The sequence below is a fragment of the Triplophysa dalaica genome, chromosome 19 (assembly GCF_015846415.1).
Source record: "Triplophysa dalaica isolate WHDGS20190420 chromosome 19, ASM1584641v1, whole genome shotgun sequence".
Classification (NCBI taxonomy): Eukaryota; Metazoa; Chordata; class Actinopteri; order Cypriniformes; family Nemacheilidae; genus Triplophysa; species Triplophysa dalaica.
Genome location: NC_079560.1, coordinates 13251908 through 13278396, shown reverse-complemented (window position 1 = coordinate 13278396; position 26489 = coordinate 13251908). Strand labels below are relative to the sequence as shown.

At 37.2% G+C, this 26489-nt stretch overlaps 2 protein-coding genes across 2 annotated transcripts; both read left to right on the top strand.

Moving 5' to 3' along the window:
• Nucleotides 1–4355: 4355 nt before the first annotated feature.
• Nucleotides 4356–12914, top strand: aldh3a2b (aldehyde dehydrogenase 3 family, member A2b). Its single transcript, XM_056731665.1, has 11 exons — nucleotides 4356–4537; nucleotides 5683–5845; nucleotides 5937–6168; nucleotides 6853–6938; nucleotides 7269–7477; nucleotides 7562–7679; nucleotides 9211–9352; nucleotides 9660–9826; nucleotides 10830–10929; nucleotides 11065–11303; nucleotides 12129–12914. Exons 2-11 carry the CDS (start codon nucleotides 5684–5686, stop codon nucleotides 12144–12146), a joined length of 1473 nt encoding a protein of 490 aa, XP_056587643.1. The 5' UTR covers nucleotides 4356–4537; nucleotide 5683; the 3' UTR covers nucleotides 12147–12914.
• Nucleotides 12915–15052: 2138 nt separating this feature from the next.
• On the top strand, nucleotides 15053–25821 carry traf4b (tnf receptor-associated factor 4b). The gene is made up of 7 exons (XM_056731995.1): nucleotides 15053–15386; nucleotides 20002–20053; nucleotides 20696–20800; nucleotides 21564–21725; nucleotides 22540–22701; nucleotides 23069–23224; nucleotides 23861–25821. Exons 1-7 carry the CDS (start codon nucleotides 15244–15246, stop codon nucleotides 24515–24517), a joined length of 1437 nt encoding a protein of 478 aa, XP_056587973.1. The 5' UTR covers nucleotides 15053–15243; the 3' UTR covers nucleotides 24518–25821.
• Nucleotides 25822–26489: the final 668 nt, after the last annotated feature.

The window sequence follows — 26489 nt, the reverse complement described above, 5'->3', positions numbered from 1 at the left end:
TGACAGACCTTGGTCAGTCTGAAAGGGCCTTTTTGTGCGTTCCATTGGAATTTTAAGACATTATTCAACTCAATTCAATTTGCATGACCCTTTTCACAATTTCCATTGATACAAAGCAGCTTTACATACATAATCAATTAAAAATGTAATAATAATAATACAAGGTGAAAAATTAAAGAGATTCATTCAAATAAATAATATTATTAACTGACCAAAGTATTACAAATGTGAGCACAGATTTTAAAGTAAGACTTTGAATTTTGATGTCAATTACACTATTGCACACGCATATATTTCACAAAGTATTTAGTTTAAGTACATCAAAAGTAACTGTAATTAAATTACAGAAAACATATGAGTAATCCCGTACTTTACTTTTTCAAGGGAAAAGTAATTAAAATGCAGTAACTAATTACTTAGTAACTAGTTACACCCAACACTGGCCATTAATCATCCCATGTGCTCTCCCGTCCATAGCCCCACCCCTTTCGTTTACTTATTCATTATCCTATCATTAGTTTACACCCTTCACCTGTTACCCACATTACCTCCCCTTAGTTTCTTCTCTACTTAAAGCCTGTGTGTTTTTTGTCTTGTGCTAAAGCATTATGTTATTCCCCCGCCACGTCTTGTTAGCCCTGTAAGTTCTTTAGTCAAAGTTTTGGTTTGTATTTATCCTGTTATGTTCTGGTCTTGTATTTCCCCCTTTAGGGATTTTTTAGTTCAGTCTTGTTTTCATTCTGCTTTAATAATTGTGTTTTGTTAAGACCTGTCTGCATCTGGATTCTGCTTCATGAACTTCATGACATAACAGTCCAGCCATCAAAGAACCCAGTAGACAGCTCACCAGGCACCTCTCCAATGCGGATCTCCCTGGGGTCCCCTCCAGGGTTGATCTCCTTGCTGTCCCTTTGAGGGTTGAGGCCAACGAGGTCCCCCTCCAGGGTCAATATACTCTTCAGGGATTGATGCTGCCCGGATCCACACCAGAATCTGCTCCTGTCTATGGCTCTCCTTAGTGTGTTCCTTTGCCTCTCATGCTACAGTCTGACAGGCCCCCACGGGGTTGTTCCTGGGCGTTGGCCTTCCTGCGATGTTCCTGTTGAGGCCCATCAGAGTGTGTTCCTATTCCTGTGCCTCTCAAGTGTGTTCCTGTTACCGGGCCCCCCAGGAGATGTTCCTGGGTATGGGCCTACTGATTGATGTTCCTGTCTGCGCCCACTTGGGGGTGATCCTGTCTCTGGGTCGCTAGTGTGCTCCTTTCTGCAGGCCCCCCCGGGGATGTTCCTGGGTGTGGGCTTTCTAGCCGATGTACCTGTCTGTGGCCCACCAGGTGGCGTCCCTTGGGGGAGGGGTACTGTCATGATCCCGCCTTCTTAGCAGCTTTATCTCTTGTTCTGGCCAACGGGATCATGACAGCCCCATTTCTTGTGCTGTTCTCCACCTTCGCCCCACCACCTCATTTCCTTATTCATTATCCTATCATTAGTTTACGACCTTCACCTGTTACCCTCGTTACCTCCCCTTAGTTTCTTCTCTAGACCGTTTTGTTGTTCCGCCCCCACGTCTTGTTTGCCCAGTAAGTTGTTTAATTAAAAGGTTAGCTTTGTATTTATCCTGATATGTTATAGTCTTGTTTTTCCCCTCAAGGGATTTTTCTGTCCAGTCTTGTTTCCATTCGTTTTTAATAAATGAGTTTTGTTAAAGGGCTGTCTGCATCTGGGTTCTGATTCATGCACTTCATGACAGTAGGAAAAAGCAAGATTTACATAATTCTACTGATATAAGATGAAGAGTTCATTTGCAAAAACAGACAAATTTTATTCAAATTATGTTTGTTATTATGTTTTTATTGTGTAAGTTAGCTGTAGTGTTTGAGTTGGGCTATTATAACTTGATCAAAACAACTCAATCTGTTATTTTTGCTAATAAAAAAATCTTTGAAATATGGTTCGACTGGTATAGTGTGAAAATGTCATGGGGTCATATCATGCATTTCTTAATAATGAATTATTCTCTTCTAAAGTTATAATATTAGAGATATATTTTGTGCCACAAACTTTTATCCATTATTTATAACATGACAGTATAAATCGTCATGAAAGAGAGAGCATCTATCCCATCAGTAGTCCTCAGAATTAAATTTCATTTTAACATTTTGTGTAGGCCTATGTGTACGTTTTTGCTCTGTGCATGAGTTCATGCATATGGTATGCACGTATATGTGTGCGTGTGTGTACATTCATTCAATTTCTTCCAATGACTCCTGTGTTTTCCCGCTTCTAGGACACATGCAGCACTGCCACAGACGTGCTAATGACGCGTCAGCGCAGGTGTGCTCCTCTCCCCTCACAATCCGCAAGCACCTGACGCCGCCTCTCTGTTTGATGTGGAAACATCTACCATTCATGCTGTCAGTTTGAAGAAAACATTTCGAGGAGTTCGTCCAGCTTTCATACTTTAGAGCTACAGTGCTATTTGGATGAAGTTTTGATACATTGCCAAAATTCTGCCACAGAGATCCACCCGAAAGAGATCTAAGAGAGCTATGTGCATTGCTAGGAAGGAGAAAATGTATTATTATTCTTTTTTTAAATATTTTAACAGCCTTAAATACATTTTAATAAAAAATAGGCTACCCACCACATTCAAACACAATTAGTAGAATATATTGTAGATTTGTGCTTTGTGCACCATTTATACATTGTGTGTTTAATTTAATTTCATTAAAATGATTTTAATATCCCTTACGCAAGTTAATCAAACCATGAGTTACTACAACAGCAATACTGGTTAAACTATGCCAAAACCGTGGTTAATTTGTGTGCACCATGGTTTTATACCTATGTCAATCATATTTTTAATTCATTTATTTAATTTGTAGTAAAACTAAAATACATTTTCGTTACAGGTAGTTTATACTTTCTACGCATTACCCTATTCGCCTGTAATATAAAACAAAACCTCTATCTTATATGTGGTACAGTATTAATCAGTGCTCGAATGGAAGGGAGGCTGGGGGGATCCGGGACCCCCATAAAGCATTAGGGACCCCCCTTAGAAACAAAAATAGACTTAGAGGGGTCCACAAATATTTTTATTTCAGTGAAAATGATAATGACAAATGTGATTAATTTCATGCTATCGATATTGTACATTTCGTGAATTCATTATTTACAATAATTTATATTAAGTTTGTTTATTGTAGTTGTCATGTCTCTTTAAATTTAAACACCCGCCCCACGTGTAAAGACAGCTAAACCTAGGAGATCGTTGACATGACTTCAGCTAAAAATGGAGAATAGTAAACCTCCACACCCAGTCGAGAAGAGGAACACACAAACGGACAGCCGGTCGTATTACAATTTATATTTTAAGATCTAATAAACTAGTTTCTTGCATTCAAACAAGTCCTTTGGAAGAAACATTATTATCACAAAGTCTCAATCATCCAGTTGTTTTTAGGGAAAACAGTAAATACTACCTTGGTAATGCTAGAATTATTCTGTTGTACGCACACTACTGTTCAAAAGTCATTCAGTTCACCAAGCCTGCATTGATTACAGTAATACAGTAAAAGAAGCCTATTCTTTATGTAAGCCTGTTTTTAATAAATAGTATATAGTTATGCATCTTATTATAAAAATATAGTGTATTTTGTATAAATTGTATAGTGCGAGACTAACCCCCACCAAAAAAGCTTATGGGGGCCCCCCTTTAGACTTGGTTTAATTCGAGCACTGGTATTCATGGTAACCTTTAACACCGGACGCGGCGCGGCTCGTTCTAAAGCGATTATCGCGCCGCACTTCGCCACGTCCGGTGTGCACAACATTTAAAATTATAATGAGTTCTAATGCGTTCTGTTGTCTCTTGTCCTATCGCGCTGCATCCGGTGTAGACACGGTGTAAAGACATTTTCCTCTACACAAATACTAATAATTTGGTTCATTTCTTTTTAATTCATTACGTTGGCGAAACACCGCTCTGATTTTGTTTACAACTGTAACCAGGAGCGAGAATGAGCGACGTGAACAGTGGCCAATCAGAACGCTGCCTCGTGCTGCCCGTATCTTAAAACGTGGAGCGGAGCACTGATGTCCAGCAAAATACGCCCACAAGATTTAGTACTGGACATAAATATCATTACTCTGACATAATTAGTAGTTATCCCTCTCCTAAACGAGTATATAATCGTCAAATTTCGTCTTAGCGTGGTTAATAACATCCTTAAAATATTATTTGGGCACGACAAAATAGGCAGAACGGAACTATTTAGGCAAAGTATCCTCTGCTTGTGTGTTTTCACTGTTCCCAGCTACACAAAACAGTTCCTCGCGACTACGATCACGCTCATAGTCCTCGAGGCTCCGCCCCCTGTGCCTGCGTAGTCTACTGTTAACGGAACAATGGTGTCCCATGTTTGCTATGGTCGGATCATATCTTTCAGCCTGTAAAACTATATGAGCCGAAGCTCCACGGACACATTCACTTACTGTACAGTGACAGGCGTGGACGGACTTTGAGGAAACACAAGGTAATGTATCGTTTTTAAAGGCTTGCTGTTGCATTTCGCATATTGATCGATTCCCAGTATTAGCTGCGAACAGGAGCTGCGTGGTGCATCGAATATTGAATGGAAAAGACAAGATCAGCATTTTATCCAACTTCTGCTGTGTTTCCAGTCTGTTCCGGTGTAATAACGTAGTCAATACGATTGCGTAAGACAGTCATACATCAAGATATTTAAATATTTCATATCTTATTCTGTGGTCATATGCAATGGCTTATTAAAGCGTATAACTATGCGAATATGATATGATTATGTGTCTTCTTGCATGCATGCACACATTTGTGTCGTTACGTAGGCATACTTGCTAACTTTCACAGCATTGCTGCTAAACTAAATGAAGGCTGTAAATAATAAACAAACTGTAATTATTTTAGGTGTGTCGTTGGCTAATGTCTGTTGGGAACGAGGTTTAGGTCACGAGCTGTGATCATATGTGACCCTGGACAACAAAACCAGTCTTATGGGTCAATTTTTCGAAATTGAGATTTTTATATAATATGAAAGCTGTATAAATAAGATGTATATTGATGTATGAGTTGTTAGAGTAGGACAATGTCTGACTGATATACAACCGTATACAACTCACAAATCTGAGGGTGTGAAAAATCTAAATATTGAGAAAAGTACCTGTGAAGTTGTTAATCAGGGACACTTTGGCTGGCCATCCACTCCCAAAAATAAAGTTTTAACATATTTAAGGTGGGAAATTAACAAAATATCTTCCTGGAACATGATCTTTACTTCATATCTCGATGATTTTTAGCATAAAAGAAAAATCGATAATTTCGACCCACACAATGTATTTTTGTCATTTACTACAAGTGTTCCCGTGCTACTTAAGACTGGTTTTGTGATCCAGGGTCACATATATGCCTCATATTCATCTGTGAAAGTGATCATTTTAAACATTCCTAGAAAGATTTTGTCAGTTTGATTTGTATGTTTGTCATTTTCCTTTCATTCCATCGCCAAAATAATACACAAAATCATTATAGAGAAAAGTACTTATATATATATAATGGGCTGTCAGTCATACTATATGGGATCAATGGGTACCTAAACGTGTCAGAAGTATAGCCGAGTGAAATGAACGCCTTCCTCTTTCACAGTATGTCTCGAGAGCAGAAAGCAGTGGAGCGTGCCAGAAAGGCCTTCTTCACAGGCCGGACCAGATCACTGGACTACCGCATCAGCCAGCTTAAGAACCTACAGCGTTTTATCAATGAAAGGCAGAAGGAAATCGCAGACGCGCTCAAAAAGGATCTTAGCAAGGTTGGTGGTCACCAATTTACTATGTATTGTCTTGAATGAAAATGAGGTAAAGAACAAGACGGTTTAAGGGGTTGTGTCTTTCTGTCGACAGAGTGAGTTTGGAACACCTTTGTATGAGACTTTGGGTCTGGAGAGTGAGATTAACCAGGCCGTCAGCAAGCTGAAAGAATGGGCAGCTCCTCGATCCGTGACCAAGAACCTTCTGACCATCTCAGACCAGGTGTACATCCAGCCCGAGCCTTTGGGGGTGGTGCTGGTCATCGGAGCCTGGAATTACCCTTGGGCTGTTACCATCCAGCCCTTAATAGGGGCAATAGCAGCAGGTAATTGTATTGAGGATGATTTATCTGGGAGAGGTTATAGAAGAGCTTAACAAATGTCACTATTTTACAGTGCATCGAACGTTTCTGAATTTATTGATTTATTTATGCATTATATACCATAGTATTTATAAGTGGTTTGTCTAAACAATACATTTTGGAACGTTATTCCATTTTGTGTTTTCATGGCGAGGCAACAACCAAAGGGTCAGTAACATCACTTAAATAACCATATTATGGATTTTTGTACCACATTGTACTTTGCCCTAATTCTTTGATACTGCCCTGTGCTAACAGAGCAAAGTACAATTCCTGTTTCCAAAACCTAGCCACTATCTAACTCTTTGTAAGACTTTGTCGTTTTTTTTCACATTTCTTTTAAGAAGATTGTATAAATGAGAAGCTAGTTTAGGAAGGTACACTTAAAACGCAATTGCACAATTGGCACCAGTTCATTTTTATCTCAGAAGAAAGGACAGATCACACCACACTCTTGTGTTATCTTCAAAAATGTTGTCATGTTGTTATGTTGTTAATGAACTAAGTGAAGGGTCAAGGGCTTATGTGGTTAGAAAAATATGAATGTTAAAGTTAAGATTGTTTTCATTTGTGTAAGCACCACATCTACACCATTATTATTAGGTAAATTGAATAATACATTACAATGAATATTGTGTTACTTGACAGGTAACGCAGCTGTGATCAAGCCATCTGAAGTGAGTGCGCACACTGCCAAAGTAATGGAGGATCTTTTACCTCTCTACCTCGACAAAGTAAGATCTGGGTGTCATTCATTTTTGACTAAATACTGAATACAAACGTTTGGTGTATTTGGATAAATGACTTTGAGGCCAGTTTGTCCACAGTCAAATCAGATTCAAGCATTCAAGCAATAATGTTAAAGAAGTAGTTCACCTTATTAAAAAAAATTCTCATAATTTGTTTATGCCATCCCATATATAAACTCTTTTTTTATCATGCAAACAAATGATTTGATATTAAAATGTTATAATGTTATCTTATATAGCATCGGTTGAAGCTATACAGTGTAATGAGTATACAATATAACTGACAACTACTCGTTCTGATGTTCATAATCTCAGGAGATGTATCCTGTTGTCACTGGTGGTGTCTCAGAGACCCAGGAGTTGCTCAAGCAGCGTTTTGATCATATCTTCTACACTGGAAATGGCACGGTTGCCAAAATCATAATGGTGGCAGCGGCTCAATATTTAACCCCTGTTACTCTGGAGCTGGGAGGAAAGAGCCCGTGCTACATCGACAGCAACTGTGACCTCGCTGTTGCCTGTCGGTCAGTTAATGTCCTTGTTTTATTCTTTGCATTAAAGTTGTGAAAAGATTCTGAGAAAATATTTTCTCTTTGGCGTTGCCACAGGCGTATAGCGTGGGGCAAGTATACAAATTGTGGTCAGACCTGCATTGCTCCAGACTACATACTCTGCGACCCCAGTATCCAAGACAGAGTGATTGAAGAGATAAAGAAGAATATTAAGGTATTTGTGATTATTATTTACACCACTAGAACATATGCAGATACAATGTAAACCTATTAGTAATGATATATGTTTAAATGTCAAATGTAGTCCTAGCACACATACTGTATATTTTTTTATTGTTTTGTAACTTTTGAACACGATGTGTCCAAAATACTTATATTTCGTTTTTTTATTCAGCCATAAAGGTGCAAATTACTTATTTAAGTCCACTAGGAATTTATAAATTTTGTTTTTACAAAGACTTCTCTATTATTTGCTTAATGGGAGTCTGAGTATTAAACTCAATCACGTGTGGCTGTTTACAGGAGAAACACGTACTGATATACTGAGGCACTTTAGAGAAAAGCGTCTGACAAATGCGTAAATGTTAAAGCTAACACTTGCTTGTGGTCACCAGGGATAACTTTTACATCTCTAAACTTATACATACAACATTGCCGCATCTGTTCAAGCATATAAAAATGTGTGTGGAAAGATCGGTTTAGTATTAAAATATATTAAATAAAAAATGGGCCATGATTACAACAAATTTCCACTTGTATTTGCTAAAAACGAAATAAAACAAACACATTCGGTGTTTTCGTCATTATTTGTTTAATTTCACTTACTGTCTTCAATGGTTTAATAAACATTTTTCGTTCGGCCCAACTAATGTAGCTTAAATTAATTCCCCTTTGGATCGTCATCACTTGCACGTGCTGATGTAAGGAATTTGTGTCAGGTGACACAAGTAGGCTAACCTAAACAATGCATCCCAGGCACAGGCTTTTGAGAGAAATGCAAGATACTTCTTCACAGAGAAGAGAAAGGGGAAAATCATAATTTCTTATTAATATCTCTGTATGAGATTTTTTAAGTATTGTACAGCTCTGGCAGAGCCATTGAAAGAGAGTTCTGCCAACGGAAGTCCAAAACCCTCCAGCGTCATGTGAGTCATGGAGCCTTCTGATAGATCCAGGAAGTTATGTTTTCGCTTTGAATGGTTTATTTCTTTCATTTTTTATTCATTAAATGGCTTTCGTCTTTAAATGGTTTAGAAGTTTACCTCAGTTAGTCGCAGCTCCATGCGTTACTAGTAACTTCCGGGAACTAATGAGAGCCTTCATGAACCTGTTCCATTGGAGTCAACGAAGATGACGCAACTCTCTATTTCAATGGCTCTGAGCTCTGGGAAGTCAATAAGATTTAGAACGATCTGTTCCTCCATCTTTTCAACGTTCGTCTACAAGATAAGTGAAATAATTGTAATTCTGTGATTGGCTGGATATAATCTGTTCATTGATTGGTTAAATCCGACACACCTGCCGCTGCCGCTCACAAGAAGATAAAATATCTGTATCTTCAGCGGTGCCTTTCGCAAAGAGCCGTGCCCTTGGAAGCGGCAGGATTTTGGGTGCACAAGCACCGCTTGCGCATCGCCTCAGCTCCGCCGATGAAACCCCCGCGTTTTGCCACTTAACGCATGTTTCCCATTGAAAATTATCATTATTGTCATAAAAGCTAATATACTTCTATTTATGATTATCAGGACTTCTATACAGAAAATCCCAAAGCATGCCCAGATTATGGACGCATCATCAATCAGCGTCACTTCAAGAGAGTGATGGCAATGGTAGAGGACAGCACTGTAGCGGTGGGGGGAGAAAACGATGAGTCAGACTGCTACATTGGTATAATCTATATAGCTGATAACTTTAACTATTAAATGTATAATATTATATTACATTATATTTTTTCACTTACAGTCATTAAAAACCCTGTCTTTGAGATGAGGGTCTTTGCCATCGGGGGGCTACCAAAATATATTATTATATATTTGACAAATCTATTCAAACTTTTCAATGTGTCGGATATGTGACTCTTCAATAAATAAAATGTTTTTTCATACATCTTAACATAATGAAAGTTAATGAAACAGATGCTTTGTTTAATCCTATATATAACTGTGTATATTCTTTTATCTATTTCCCTTTACAGCCCCAACTATTTTAAGAGACGTGAAGCCGGATGCAAAGGTCATGCAGGAGGAGATCTTTGGGCCTCTGTTGCCCATTCTGTCAGTGAGCACTGCAGATGAAGCCATCAAATTTATCAATGAAAGAGAAAAACCCCTTGTATTGTACATCTTCTCCGAAAACAACAAGGTTAAAACTTATTTACTGAATTCATGATATGTAAATTGTATTTAAAGGAGAGTTTTTTTCTACTTTTACACAAATGTAATATAAATCATAGGGGTCCACAGAATGTGTCTGTGAAGTTTCAGTTCAAAATACTTTATTATACCATGCTCTAATTTCCCAGTTTTAAATGTAGGGAGAAATGCGCTGTTTTGGTGTGTGTGTCTTTAAGTGTAATTGAGCTTCTAGTCTCCGCCCCCTTTTCAGCAGAAAAAGCAGCCAGGGCTGTGCTTCCAAAGACAAAACAAGAAAGAAGGGTCACATAAAGCGAATGAGAAACAAGGCCTCGTCTTTAAACACCAAACACATTGTTTTCTATAAGCGAATAGCCTCCCAACAACGCGTCACGTTTTCTATATGTGAAAACACACATGACAAACCGATCGCGTATTTACAAACCAAACACACTGCTTTCTACAGGTACAAGTAGCCTACTCAAGAAAGAAGGGTCACAAAGCTAATGAGAAACTACTGTGTCTCGTCTTTGAACACCAAACACATTGTTTTCTATAAGCACACCTGTTTCCCCCCGGGCCATTCGCGAAGGCGCTCCGGTCTATGTTGGTCCGGTCACGACCGCTTTCGGGAGTGAGACCCACGATCGCGTCACAGGTGAAATAACAAAATGGGAAGGTGGCGGGAACCGATGTAACCATGACAAACCCACCATGTGTTTACAAACCATATACAAAGTTTTCAATGAGTGAACGGACAAATGTGTCACGTGACATTTTATCTACTTTTAAGTTGCCACAGGTCCCTTAGGTCTTACTTAAAAAGTACCGGCACTTTGAATGTATTTATTTGCAGCTTTGCCTCGTTCAGTGTGCAGGATTTCTTTTGAAAACGAAATCAATCTATTGGTCTCTTGTCTCCTGTGTGGCTGCGGAACATATTTCTGGTTTTCGTGAAATGACCCCTTTAAGACACAATTCTACCATTTGCTAAACTCTACTTTTCATTTCAGCTGATTAAGCGTATGATTGCAGAGACCTCTAGTGGCGGAGTGTTGGCCAATGACTGTTTGATCCACTTCTCAGTCAACACTTTGCCCTTTGGTGGAGTTGGTAGGTTTTTGTTAAAGTATATTATTTTTTGTTGATTTGATATTTTTGTAACAGGATTATTATTAGGATTTGTTATTTTTTAAACACACACTTCATTATCTTTTCTGATTGAGAGTAACTCAGCTCTCTCGACAGGTAACAGTGGGATGGGCTGCTATCACGGCCAGTTCAGTTTTGATCGGTTGAGTCACCTGCGAGGCTGTCTTATCAAAAAGCTGAAGATGGAAGGGGTGAATAAGATGCGTTACCCACCACATACAGCAGAAAAGCTGGGCTGGGCGCGCTTTTTAATTCTCAGACAGGTTGACTTGGGCAGTCTGGGCCGAATGGCACTGCTGGCTATGTTGGCGATCTTTGTTGCTGTGATATTAAAGGTAAGCAGCTATAATATCGGGAAATCAGATGTTTTTAAAATAATTAAAACGTTTTTATAGCATTAGTTGTGATTCGAGTTAAATGTGTTCCGAGTGATTTATTATTTAAAAATGTATTTGTTTTATATTATTTATTATAATTACGTATGTTATGCAAGTATTATATAATTTATTTGTTTTTTAATATTTGTATTATATGCAAGTCAAGTGTTTAATATTTTCTATTTTATAATTGTATTTAATTATAATTTTCATGTTATATAAGTTAAATATTTAAAAAAAAATGTAATATTTGTATTTATTATTATTAATATTTCATACAGTATAAGTTAAGTTTTTAATAATGTATATATTTTTGGACAAAATATTTACAAATTTAAGTTGTGTGTGTGAATGAGCTTCAATTCAGTTTTAATTCAATTGTTGCACAAGTCTGCGCCGGTGAGCTTTTGGGATGCCAGAGTCGGCAGGGTTATTTCCAGTCGTATAACACTGTATGGGAAAAGGGGGGCAAATATGGGGGTTTTTAGATAAAAAGAAGAAAGTAATATATCAGCGATATGACAGATCATTGTTGAAACTTTAAATTGTTGAGCACTTCGCTTAGCCAAAACAACACAATAATGTTATACACTCGGAAATTAGTCTGCGTACTCTGGCTCACCGGCGCCATCTTGTGCAACTGGGCCATTCAATACAGTTTGGTTTCTATACGTTTTTCACAATGAGCTTGCTAAAAAAGCAGCTTTACTTAAATATATTTGACCCCAAAAATCCTCATAAGCCGATCCTGTCTGACTGACCGATCCTGATTTTTCTTTACAGAAATACTTTACTGACTAGGAATGTGAACTAATATGATGAAAGTTCATCTTCACCATAAAGATGTTGGTTGAATGAGATGATTCCTCTAGAAGTGCTGCTTCACTCCTTTGCCTTATAATGTCGTAGGCCCCGAAAAAGGGCCATGATTTATTTCAACAATTAACAATGTTGAATTTTTTCAGAAGTAATTTAAACTAACATGATGTTTCAATGACTGGAATATTTGCAATATAGCGCTTTAATCAGTGTTTTTTTTAATATACACTCTTTTAATGTTGCTAAAAGACCTGCTGTCACATCCAACATGTTTGGGTTTTTAAATGAAGGAAATGTCAGAATACACTTGATTTCGTGTTTGTTTGTTTGTTTTAGCAATATAAGTGTCATACTTTAGCTATTTTGAATACAAGTCCAGCATTTTGATGAAATGCACATTTCAAACAGTCCAAATGTGGTAGTTTTGTACGGTATACCAGGCGACGTTACACATTTTGTTCTGTAGTTTATTTGACTGATCTGTTATACCTGTTAGAAATGATGGTTATATGGTCCAATTTGTCATTATGAAGAACTTAAGATTTTATTATTTTTTAAAATTCAAATTTATCATCATCTTACTTAAACAGACCAACTAGATGTATATTGTGGATTGCTTATAGATATATTCTGTATCTGAAGGATTTCTATTAAACCGAACATCTGTCTTATAGTAATGCTACTGATTTAAAGAGAGTTTTATCACACACAGAAACAATGTTGAACAGAATAATAAACATGTTTCACACAGCTGCGTGAGTGTTTTCTGGTTTATGTTGTTTCTCATGTTTGTTTTTGTTTTACATTTTATTCTTGATTTTTGTAATCTTGGTCTTTGTTTTCTTCCTACACAAATGCAGAAAAGAACAAATGTGTTATCAAACCACATCAAGTCCTGTTACACAACTCTTAAAGGAACAGTTCACCCAAAAATAACAATTCTTCAATTACTCACCCTCAGGTTGAAAAAAACATTCTGATGAACTCAACTCAACTTTATTTATATAGCGCTTTTTACAATTTTCATTGTTACAAAGCAGCTGCACGTGAGACACATTGAATACAAGACAAAACAACTAAAGGCATATACCTGTAAAAACAAGAAAAAGGTGAAAACAACAAAAGACAGACATACAAATGCTCCACACACACAATATGCATACATACTTACACACATTGACATAGACGCAAACACACACGCACAGTGAAAGCACACATAGGAGAGAGAACCACAGGTCAAATATTAAACAGACTATAAGTTCTTATATGCAATATTAATTATGTCTAAATTCTAAAGCAGCCCCTCCCGGCCAGGCAAATAGTGCAAAACAATATGCAAACGGTGGCGAGGAACCCAAAACTCCAATCGAGAAAAATAACCTCAGGAGAACCCAGGCCCAACCAGGGGATTCCAGTTCCCCTTTGGCAAAAGCTGCTGCCTCTGCACAAGCTCAACAGTGCTTGCAAAACAAGGCTAAATAAAAAATAAATAAACTTACGAATGAGGTAAAGTATAGATTTAATGAACACAGAGAAAGATATTTGGAAGAATGCTTGCATCAAACAGTTATTGGCCACCATTGACTTCCATAGTAGGAACATTTGCTTTATGAATTTCTTTGTTCTGTTAACCACAAAAGAAGATATTTTGAAGAATGTAGGACCGCTTCTTGGGCACAGTTGACAACCATTGTAATTTTCCTGCTATGGTGGTGAAGAACTGTTTGATTACAAGCATTCGTCCAAATATCTTTCTCTGTGTTCATCAGAACAAAGAAATGTATACAGGTTTGGAACAAATCGAGGGTGAGTAAATGATGACAGATTTTTGGGTGAACTGTCCTTTAAAAGGCAGTGCTTACCCCTGACACACTGACACTTATTTGAAGAATCATTTTTAACACTACACATCTTCAAACAATTGTGACCCTGGACAACAAAACCTGTTTTATGGGTAGATTTTTTGAAATTGAGATTTTTACATAATCTGAAAGCTGAATAAATGATTTATATGATTTATATTGATACAACCGGTTAAAACTCTGAAAGTTTTTATATATTTGAGGTAGGATTTTCACTAAATATCTTCATGGAACATGATCTTTACTTCATATCTGAATGATTTTTGGCATAATAGAATTTAAATCCCTAATTTAAACCCATATAATGTATTTTTGTCTTTTACAAAAAATGTTCCCGTGCTACTTAAAACTGGTTCAGTGATCCAGGGTCACAATTATCATTCATTTTTCAGTTACTCATCCCCAAATAGGTGCTGGACAAAAGACATGTGATCTTCACAGCACCAGAGGCATCATTACAGATAAGTGCAGTGAACTTATTACAGCAAGTCTATGCTATGTGCTCAGGTATGCTTTGCACCGTGTACTTTATGCTGTCTGGGTTTACACAAGAAGGTCAACATAACTATTGCCGTGTGGAATGAGGAAGTCAAACTGGTTTTGCAGGATCAAACTTGTTTCGATGAAACTGTCTAGAAGTTGTTCATGCACTACAGAAAACACTCAAATCAATTCTTATGATGCAATGTTCTCAATGTTGTCCAATTTGACACTCTGGTCCTTTATTGAATGTGATTTGTGAATCAACAACACCTTAAGCGAAGGATGAATACTTATCTGTCAAGCTTCACCTTATGAATAACGAAAAGTCCCTGGGGAGGTGAAAAAGTATCACATAATAGTGGATCTGTGCTATCTGTTAACACTGCAAAGTGGGTTAAAGAGTCACACAATATCGTGTATTCATCATTTCATTCATTTCCCCAGAGAGCCATTAAATATTAAATCCATACGTTAAGCCCCTCCCATTTCTCTCCAGTGGGCGGGCAGAAGAGAAGACGGACAGGTGCGCGAGTGAACGTTTCCTATCGCTCAGAGGTTACCTTACTGAAGACGGAAATGTCGTGAAAGCTCCATTGTTTTGCCTAGTTCGTGTCGTTAAAAAAGTATCAAATAAATCGTCTCTCGACTCGAGTCGTCTCTCTTCGGGTTTGATTCAACACGATAAAGATCGGCTCTGTTTTAAGTCAACTGAAGCTGGTATCTATACACGCATTATGCCAGGTTTAGATTTAAAGTTTCTGGATCGACCGAAGAGGAGATTTTATTGCCCTTTGTGTAGTAAGCCGATGAGGGAACCTGTTCAGGTGTCCACCTGCGGTCACAGATTCTGTGACACCTGTCTGCAGGAGTATCTCAGGTAATGCTCTTTTAAATAGGCTACAATACAAATGTAAAATGAAAGCGAACGTGTGGGCGAAACAAATCAATAAAATTTAAATTTAAAGTAGTCCTTGATATATACCTACTAAGTAAATGTGTTATTATGTTGTTAGTATGTATTTTTAATTGTTTAATGCATGTTTTACTGCAACTATTAGTGTGCTAGTATTAGTAAGCTAATTATCTCCATTAACAGATTTCATTCTGTACTGTGAAGTGACCTAAATATGCGCATACAATAATTATCTTGAGTTTTCCAGAAACGTTTAAGATACTAGTTTCGACATAATATTTGATTTAATGACTAAAAGTGGCGAAATCATCTAGTGAAAACTAATCAAAAATACTCCTTACATTGAATAGCCTACACGTGTGCATGCCCATCTTAATATTATGACAAGGTTATAAATATGCACATAATCATATTATACTTGAAATTGTGTTTTTTGACATTTTTATAAAGTTAAATTGTCTGTTCAAAAACATATTTTACTTGGTGTACTTTGAGGGAGATACACTCCCACATAGCAGAAGAAGGTCAAACCATTTGTAGGGTACAGTGCATTTACATGAGTCTACATTAAAAAAAAAGTTATACATTAAAAACTTTCATCAAAACATCTATCTGAACCTTAATTGGGCTGTGGATGTATCATATATATATATATATATATATATATATATATATATAGAGCTATTAGTGGCCTATGATTGTTAATTATAAAAAATTAAATTGATGTCATAAAAAAGATGTATTATTATTTTCTGAATTATTAGGATTTATATGTGTTTTAAACAACTTAATAGACACAATTGTTCTTATTGTATGTTTTTTCGGTACAAAGTATGTGAAAATTCAAATATTACGTAATTGGTACTTTGACATGAATAACCAAACAGGCTGAACAGGATGTCAGAGATTTCAGTGACACCAAATACTTTTTCTGTATTTCACTAGAATTTTTCAGATTTATGATTAGCCCATATGACAAGTTAAATGATTTTTGTGCAGTTACCTGCATTTTAATACAGATTTTGATTGGATTTCGATGCTGAAATTATCATGTCATAAATTGACAAGGAATTACATATGCTTGCAAATATGTTTACCTTTTATTCACCTATATATTATACATAGGTCTTTTTTACTAGAAATACTTTTTCCTCATTTAACTGTGAAGATTTCTTACATTCAAATTGTGCCAACTTCAAATGGGATGAGATGACAGTATAATGAAAGACAATACTGTAGTTGGCAGCGTTGTTTATTTGTAACGATAAAGAAATCTACATTTAAAATAACTGATGTGGTGTGGACAGGAGGCATGCAGTGGGTCCGTTTCTTTAGGAAACCCAGTTGTGGGTTATGGTCCATTCTTGGCATTCCAGCCATCTACTGGCCCTAATGACAAAACACAATGTTGTGTTGTTAACAAACAACTGCACTTATTGTTCTGAGATGTTATCATTGTAGTGATTGACAGCATTCTCCAATCTTATTCTAACATGTGCTTTTCAAGCTACAGTAAATTATAGGTTAAGAAGTTTGAATCAATTATTCAAAAAGTATATATATTGAGATTTAATCTTTATACAGAAACCTCCTTAGATGCTGATGCTGAGGGTTTAAGCCCATTTTTATTAAAATTGTCAGCTGCATTCATGAGTAAATCTACTGTTGAAATGACTAAATGAATACACATCATTATTGTCTTAATAATTAAGCCATATTTTTATTCTGTGAAGAATGCAGACTCCTAAAACTGTCTTCAAAATGTTGTGACGTGTGTCACATGTACTGTAAATGTCACAGCTTTATTAATATTCCGGTGATGTGAGGGTTGTACTGATACTTCACATCACGTGTGCTGCGGGACGTCACCATCCCAGATGGATGATACACTCAGATGTCAATTTCAATTTTTGGTGTGGGAGGTGGTTGTGATATTCTCTCCCTGACGTTTCTGTAAAGATGTGCTTTATAACGGTGGAGCATCATTTTTGAACTGCTTCTCAACCCACAAGCTATAATGTACAGACATGAATCAAATAAATGAAGTTCATGTGACTGCTGCATTCCGTTATGAATAAGAGTGTAGATGTGCAAAAGGTAAATATCTCTTAGATTGCGGTCTGTCAGCTTTAGGGATGTTTAGAAGTCGTTGTTCATCTTGTATGAATATCAGCACGGAAGGTATTTCAGCACATGTAGTGTCAGGGCTCCAGACTAACTTTTTTCACCAGGAGCACAGTGGCCCCCAACAGAAAATTTTAGGGGCACAACCAGAAAATGTAGGGGCACATACCGTAAATCAACATGCTAACCAAATCTACTAATTTCCACTGTATTACTAATAAATACTTTAATAATAGATGCAGAAATTACAATGTTCTGTTTCAAATTCAGTGTCACATTTTATTCTGCACTTTTGAAGATGCAACAACAAGGTAAACTGACAGCACCATCGCTGTCATGACAGTACATATAGTAAACAAAATACCATACATTCAGAATAAAAAAAGTGCTTAGTAACAAAGTGCTTAGTAACCTTTCGGTCATTTCACAGTTACAATGTGACTTTTTTTCGCCACACCAACCTCTGAATCTGCATCATCATCCGATGGTGACACTGTAGACTCTGGCACTGGTACACTAGCCGCAGGTCGGATGAACGAATCAATAGTTCGCTTGCTCATAGCTCAGACACACGCACATATGTGACCCTGGACGACAAAACCAGTCTTATGGGTAAATTTTTCAAAATTGAGATTTATACACCACATGAAAGCTGACTAAATACACTTTCTATTGGTATATAGTTTGTTATGATAGGACACTATTTGGCCGAGATATAACCATTTAAAATTCTGGAATCTGAGAGTGGAAAAAATCAAAATATTGAGAAAATCGCCTATAAAGTTTTCCAGAAGTAGTCCTTAGCAACGCATATTACTAATGATGGGAAATAAATGAAACTTACACCATTGATTTACCACAGCTTAAACTGTATACACACACAATTTCATAAAAATAATTCTCCAGGAACATATAAAATTTTACACTTGAGCTGGCCACGAGTCATCATTAACAGAGGCAGATCTACATGCTAAGATGATGTTTTGTTTACATTTTGTCAAAGCAAAATTGGCATAACTTTGACATAAACAACTCATGAAAACCACTACTTTGTAAAGAAGGTATTTAAGAACGTATGTGACTGACTGACCTGAACTTTGAAAAATGTTCCCACTCAAGCGTGTTGAATTCTGAGTCCGCAGTGAACACTTTGTATTCCTTCATGGCATGGAGTCGAAGCGATCTAAACATTGATTGAATTCGTCGTCTTCCGGGGCATCCCCTTATGTCAAGCCGGTCTCTGGACATTCTGTATTATCTTCCCAATGATTTGCGAAACAATCATTTACTAGGTTCGTTAAATTATTGCTGTCATTAGCGTTTAGATTGAGCAAACGCGCTTCCATCAGAATCCATGTTTTGAAGCGCGATCATGACGGATTGTGTACGCTGCGCACGTGAGACGCTATAGCAGGCCGTTGCTAAGAGGAAACAGGTTTGTTTTAACACTCTCTATTGGCTTACCCTTGTAATGACATAGAAGAGAGTAGATTAACTTGAAAGCGGAATCTCTTAACTTTACATAGATAGCAAACTTGAATGGGTAGTTTTCATAGAGCGGACAGCAGCGAGTTAAGTTTGTAGGCATGTTTCTGACCATTTTTTGTTCGCGATATTAAGGGATCGACTCACAAAAATAAAGTTTTGACATATTTAGGGTAGGAAATTTACAAAATATCTTCATGGAACATGATCTTTACTTAATATACTAACGATTTTTGACATAAAATAAAAATTGATCATTTTGACCCTAACAATGTATTTTCGTCTTTTGTCAGAAATATACCCGTGCGACTTACGACTGGTCTTGTTGTCCAGGGTCACATATCAGGTTGTGATGATATTTGTCTCCGTTTCCTTCCCACAGATGTTTACGCGCGCTCGATTATCTCTAGGCCCCTCCCCCTCCACGCATTTTAGCCACTTACAGTGGCCATTTCCTATTCTTCTCACACGCATTGGCCGCCTCACAGACAGGCATCACTCAATGAAACGCGAGTGTGTGCTCGCGTCTCATGAGTATGTTTGCGAGTGTGTGTGTGTGCGTGTGCGAGTGTGTGTGTGTTTGCGTGCGTGTGCGCTCGCGTCTCATTGATTATTTCATTGCTCATTTCATTGATCATTGACGTGCCCCTTCCACGTTTAATGTATAAAAAAATACGGAGGGTGGGGGAGGCAAATTTACTGGTAGCAAATGTGCGACTGGATGTAAAATTCAGTCGCACACTCTCAAATTTTGGTCGCAAAATGCGACCATTTGGTCGCAGTCTGGAGCCCTGAGTGTTATTGTTTGCACAAGTAGAAAGTTAACCAAAGTGTAGCATGAAAGTACACTACATCAACTATGATGCTTCTTTATTGAATAGCTCGTGCAACAATGATTTGTGTGAATCCATGTGAATTATTTATAATCTGAATTTTAACTTTGTTGTTTTTTTCTGTTGAATATCAATAGTGAAGGTGTGTTCAAGTGCCCAGAGGACCATCTGCCATTGGATTATGCCAAAGTGAGTGCACTGTTATAAATCTTTAACCCACCTGAAATTTCCGCATGTTAAAATATAAATTCGACCTCACGTATTTTGTATCCGTACCACGTATTTTGAGTGGTTTACTGTAACTCATCCTAGCTTCTTTGCTTTGTTGCTGTGTCATGTTGTTATGTGTTTGTTGTTTTGCTGCATCATACATGGATTGACATCACTCTCCTCACAAATTGAATGAACACATTTCCGTTTCACCAGTCTTTACCGCAACATGTTAGTCATGCTATACTGCACCAAAATAACCACACAGTTTAAACTCTTTTGCACTCTTTTGCATTAAACTGTTTTTAATGTAACTTTAAGACATCTATACAAATTGCTTTAGTGTTTTTGTTTGTGATTGCTAAAGGTATTGGATGCTATTTAGATTTATTCATGTAGAAGACACCTTTATCCAAAGCGAGGGAGCGTATTTATTATTTTGTCAATGAGCCAACATTAAGTGTAGTCTATAAGCCATGTTTATATGTAGCATCATTTGTGGTTGGTCAGGTGTAACAGGTGTTTTTTTACCAGTTTTGTTTAAATAAAGACATTGCTGTGACTGATGTGTTTTTAAGGTGTGTCTTACACAAACATTCATTAACGTGGAATTCTGACTAGATTTTTCCAGACATGGAGCTGGAACAGCAGATTCTCTCTCTGCCCATCCGCTGCATTCACAGTGAGGAGGGCTGCCGCTGGTCCGCACAGAACAAGCTACTCCAGGTAAAAAAATCACACACAAACATATACAGTCACGGAAAAAATGAAGAGACCATTCCAAATTTTTAGATGTATTGTGGCCATTCCTGTCCAGTGTCTGTTGAATTTCGACAAATTCAAACCTCAGGAGTGACAAAGCCATCAAACAGAAATGTGAACGACTGACAGCATGACAAAACACATGAAAACTAAATTCAAGGTTATCACCTAAATATTGTTTCCAACTTTTCCTACATAATAATAGTTGATTACATTTATATAGCGCTTTCCTGGTACTAAAATCGCTTTACATCGAAGAGAGGAATCTCCTCAACCTCCACCAATAAATAAATGTACAAATATTACTGTTGTATTGCTTTAAAGTAAATATGAACGATGAATAGAGCATCACAGAGCTTCTTTTCTGTTCTACTGCTTTTGTTATTTCTCCAATGTTTATTTTCTGCAAATAAAGGAAAATAGACTCACTATATTTATTTGAAATGTGAGAGAAATACTGTTAGTAGTTCACAAAATAAATTAAAATTATTCTTTTTCCCCTAAACACATACATAGTTAATTCAGAAAAACTGAAAATGGTCTTTGAAATGGTCTCTTAATTTTTTCAACAGCTGTATGTTCATCTTTAGGGGGGAGAATCACAAAGAATCACAAAACCAGAAAACAGGTGACAGGATCCTGTAACTAAAAATAAATGGTCAGGGTCCTGATAAAAATGTCCACTCATACTGGTATATAAAATAACAATGAGTACAATTCATTACAGGCCCATTTGTCCGTGTGTGAGTTTAACGTGGTGCCGTGTCCGAACCGATGCTCTTTGAAGTTGCTGAGACGAGAACTGCCCGAGCATATGCAGCACGATTGCGCCAAGAGAAAACTGCACTGTGATCACTGCACTGAAGAGTTCACCGGAGAGGCATATGAGGTCAGCCAATACCACAGGAATGTACACGATTAAATGAGCACTTGATTATTTACTTACTCTCATCGTTTATGTTTTAGTCTGGTGTTAGAGAATCAATTGTCACACGCTTTGATAATAATTGCAAAGACATCCAACCCTACTGCTTGATATTGTGGGGTCAATCAAAATATAAAAAAACAGGCTTGGATAGCTGTAACACTTTATTTTGAGTTTTTAATGCACAGGCCTGAAGAAGAAAGCCTTGTCGCCCTCTGTAGGTGATTGATGACACACAGACTCTATAGCACTAGAATAATACCATCACATAAACATAGGTTTGATTTAGTGTCTTTTTAAGGACTGGCCATATACTTCTATTGATTTTATACTGATCTAATGGTATTTTCTAAGCACAACCCTAAACGTAACTATCACGAAAACATCTTTTTGCGATTACATTTTTATATCATTTAGTAAATAAACACGTTTGTCTAAATTGGTATGTTCCATTGACTTTTTGTTTTATACACTGAGTTATAAATACACAAACACAAAAATGTATTTACTGTATTTAAACAGCCTTTTAGCAAAATAGGATGTCCCAAAATAATGTTTTGCTCAGGTTTGGTTCAGATTTTTTAACTGACTTGTCAGTAAGTAAAATAATCAATTAAACAGCTCTGATATTATGGTAAATGTAAGTATAATGCTATCTTAATAGACAACTGTAATCTAATGCAATAACATGAATTACTTTTAACTCATTACCCACAGTTTTCAATTTTTATTTATAATATTTATAAATATTATGTACCGTCTGTCTGTGCTCATACAGAGTCATCAGGATGCTTGTCCAGAGGAACGTGTATACTGTGAGAGTAAATGTGGTGCACGTGTGATGCGTAGACTGTTGACCCAGCACACCGTGTCCGAGTGCCCCAAACGCAAGCTGCCCTGCAGATACTGCCGAAAAGAGTTTCTCTATGACACTATTCAGGTCAGTCTTCCTCCTATATTACATTTGGCAGATTTGATTGGTTTGTTTGTTCTTTGTCGAACAACACTGGTGATCACCTGCCATTTCAGCTACGGGAACACATATTTCTTAAAGGTCCGGTGTATGAAATTTAGCGTCATCTAGCTGTGAGGTTGTGAATTGCAACCAATGGCTCAGTCCACCTCTTACCCCTCCCTTTCGAAGCACTACGGTGGTTGACACAGAACTAAGATGTTGTCACGTTTTCGCTTCATGCTGAAGGAGTTTGCGTATTTACGAAAGAGAAGTTTGTCCGTTTAGGGCTACTGTAGAAACAACATGGTTGAATTCCATTTAAGGGGACCTGCTTCTCTTCTGTAATTCACAGAATCATCAGCAACAGTGTCCACAGTTCCCTGTGCAGTGCCCTGGTAGGTGCGGCACACCTGGACTCACCCGAGAGAGCGTCATGGCTCATGTAAAGGAAGGGTGCAGCGGTGCTACGGTGATCTGTCCATTTAAAGAGGCTGGCTGCAAACATAAGGTATGATCTTGATATTACCATGTGTAATGTGTTAGAACCAGGGTCCTACTTAAATTGAAACCATACAATACATGAATGTTATTGAATTGGTCAACTACATTTAATTTATTTAAAAAAATATATACTGAAAAAAAACAAAATATGACGGTAGTTAATTTGAACTGGTCTGTTAATTTTACGGATTTTCCATTAACCCTAACAGACGCATGTACAATTCAAAATACAGGTCTGGAAAATTGCTCATAAATAGTACATTGTTCCCTAGTTTTATAAATGTGTAGATTTTTGTAAAAACATTGAAATAGATCATTCATATTTTTAGGTGTTGCTTAGAAATACAAGGGAGGTAAACCAAACATAAAATGGTGTATAAAAACAGTCCAGATCCCCCTTTAACTTGTAATTTTATGGACAGTAAACTGTATTTCTTTCCATGAAAGGAAAAAAACCATAGGGACATGGAATGACATGAGAGCAAATAAATGCTGAGAAAATAGGAATTTATCTGCAAACAATTTAGTTGTAACTTTCACTCAACTTTTAAAATCAAATGCTTTCCCATATTTACTAAAGTGTTTAAATCTAAACATCAATTGCATTGTTATTATGACCATCTCGTCTCCGTTCCTCTCACAGTGCCCAAAAACCGCAGTGGAACAACACCTTGAGGAGGCAACACACACCCACCTGTCTCTTCTGTGTGGTCTGGTGAACCGTCAGAGATTGGAGCTCAGGGAACTCCGGCGTGGAGTGGAGGAACTCTCCGGGTGCCGGGATGGAACCCTGCTTTGGAAACTCACCAACTACAGCCAACGACTGCAGGAGACCAAGAGCAGGACTGAAGGGAGCTTGGAATTGTTTAGTCCCCCATTCTATTCCCATAACTATGGATACCGTCTACAACTGTCCGCCTTTCTCAATGGGAACGGCAGTGGGGAGGGCTCATATTTGTCCATCTACATTCGAGTTCTGCCGGGAGAATATGACGGGCTGCTGGAATGGCCGTTCCCGTACCGCGTCACCTTCTCGCTGCTGGATCAGAGTGACCCGGCGCTCACCAAACCCCAGCACATCAAAGAGACCTTCAGCCCGGATCCTAACTGGAAAAACTTCCAAAGGCCACAGCCAGGAGCTCTGGGGAGCATTCGTGGGGGCTGTTTGGATGACAGCATGTTGGGGTTCGGCTACCCGAAGTTCATCTCCCACGAGGAGATGAAGAAAAAAAATTATATCAGAGACAACGCTATTTTCATTAAAGCCACCATAGACGTGGTCCGAAGAATAATGAACTGAATGGGGTTCAAGCTATTCTGGAATACTTTAAAAAGGTAAAATGCAGCTTTTTTGCTTTTTCTGGAATCGATGATGACAATTTCTGCATCATTTTGACTTTTCATATCATCAGTGATCTGCCACAGATGAAGGATAGTTTGGTACTGATTATGTCACTTAATTTGTGTATTTGCATTGACATTTACATGTGTCTTCTCTGAAATATGTTTGTAAGTAAAGAAAGGAACTGTTTTAAAAGTTTCTGTGTGTTTTTTCATGAATGCTTTTTCATGATTATCCTTAGTAGCTATGTTCCTGTCTAAGGCAAACCAACTGGACAGAGGTGTTTGCTAACTTTACAGTTTATCTTGATGGCTGGAGCATAAAAGACTGCTGCCGTATAGCAGTTGGGTTGCAAAGGGTTGTGACAGAAATTGCTCAATGGACAATGAAGCCCAATCCAAAACTAAACGCATCCTACAGATAGTGTCCATAAATCCATGTTTTCGGAATTGCTTTTAATTGTAGGAGACCATAACACAATAGAAACAGTATACAATTGAACAAACAATGTTGTTGTTAATAACAACAACAATAATAATAATTTAAAATATTAATTAAAAAATGTTTTGTTTGTGTGTTTTTTCTTTTGTAAGTTATTTATATTTATCCTTCATCTTTAGCATGATCTTTTGCTTTGGAAGGTAACAGGAAGTTGGCAACAGGAATGGCCTCCATGTCATATATTATGAATCCCTTGTTTCCCTCGGGGTTCTCCTGACACTGGACAGAAATCAGAAAAAAGTTTACAGATCATATTCCAAACATATAGAACATAACATCATATATAATGTTAAAACCATTATGTCTTTGTCATACCTGAACTTGTTCGGGTAAACCACATGTTATGTCTATCGAGTCGTAAACCTCATTGTCTTCCCTTAATCGGACATATTTCTCCTAAGAATCAGATTGTTTAACTGATTTGCAGGAGGTAGAACCCTTATTTGATAAGAAACAAAACTTTTTAATCTTTATTTGATAGATTACTTTGTTACCGTGGAGAAACTCAAACTATAGATAAAACACAATATTACGACTCAGAAAAGTTTCATTGTTAGCATTCTGTGTCAGTTCTGTCTTACCATATTGATAAATGTTGAGTTTTCTTACTTAAGAAGTAATACAATTGTGCTGCCTTCACAACGTCTTGGTGTTGCGTTTATATTATCTCGCCGAATATTATGAATGAAGTCAAAAAAACTAAACAGGAAGATACAAATTTGTGTATCCGGGTCTTTTTTGATAGAGATGTGCATTTGATCAAGGAGCTTCAACATCGATCGACACAAATCTGAAAGGATTGTACATGCCGTAAAAACTTTCAAACTCATTGAAACCTCGGATTGATACAACCCATTGAAGGGAAACTTCAGCCAAATATGAAAATTTTGTCCTCATTTACTTGCCTTCGAGTTGTTCCAAATGTGTATAAATGTATTTGTTCTGATGAACACAGAGAATAATGCTTTTAACCAAACAGATCTCAACACCCATTGACTATCATAGTAGGAAAAAAACAATGGTACTAAAAAGTGCCGAAAACTGTTTGCTGTCCTATATTCTTCAAAATGTGTTCTTTTGAGTTCAACAGAACAAAAAAAGATAAAGTAATTTTTCCTACTATGTGAGTCATATATTGTACAATTCTGTTCAAGCTAATTTTAAAAATGCTTTTCATATTCCTATACTTCACCACTAAAAACGTATCATATTGATTAATTTCTTCTTAGCTTTAAAATGCAGAATTAGAGCAGAATTGCTTGAGTTTGCTTACCTAGAAATAAATTCCAGTTTTCTTTTCTTGATTTAAAGCTTTCCTGCAACGAGGTGTCATGCATTCTGACTTCTTTACAATGTTAAACGTGCTGTCTTCTCATGCTTAACATGGTCAACTTGTCAAACAACGAGTTTGGCGTATTACGTAGTATTT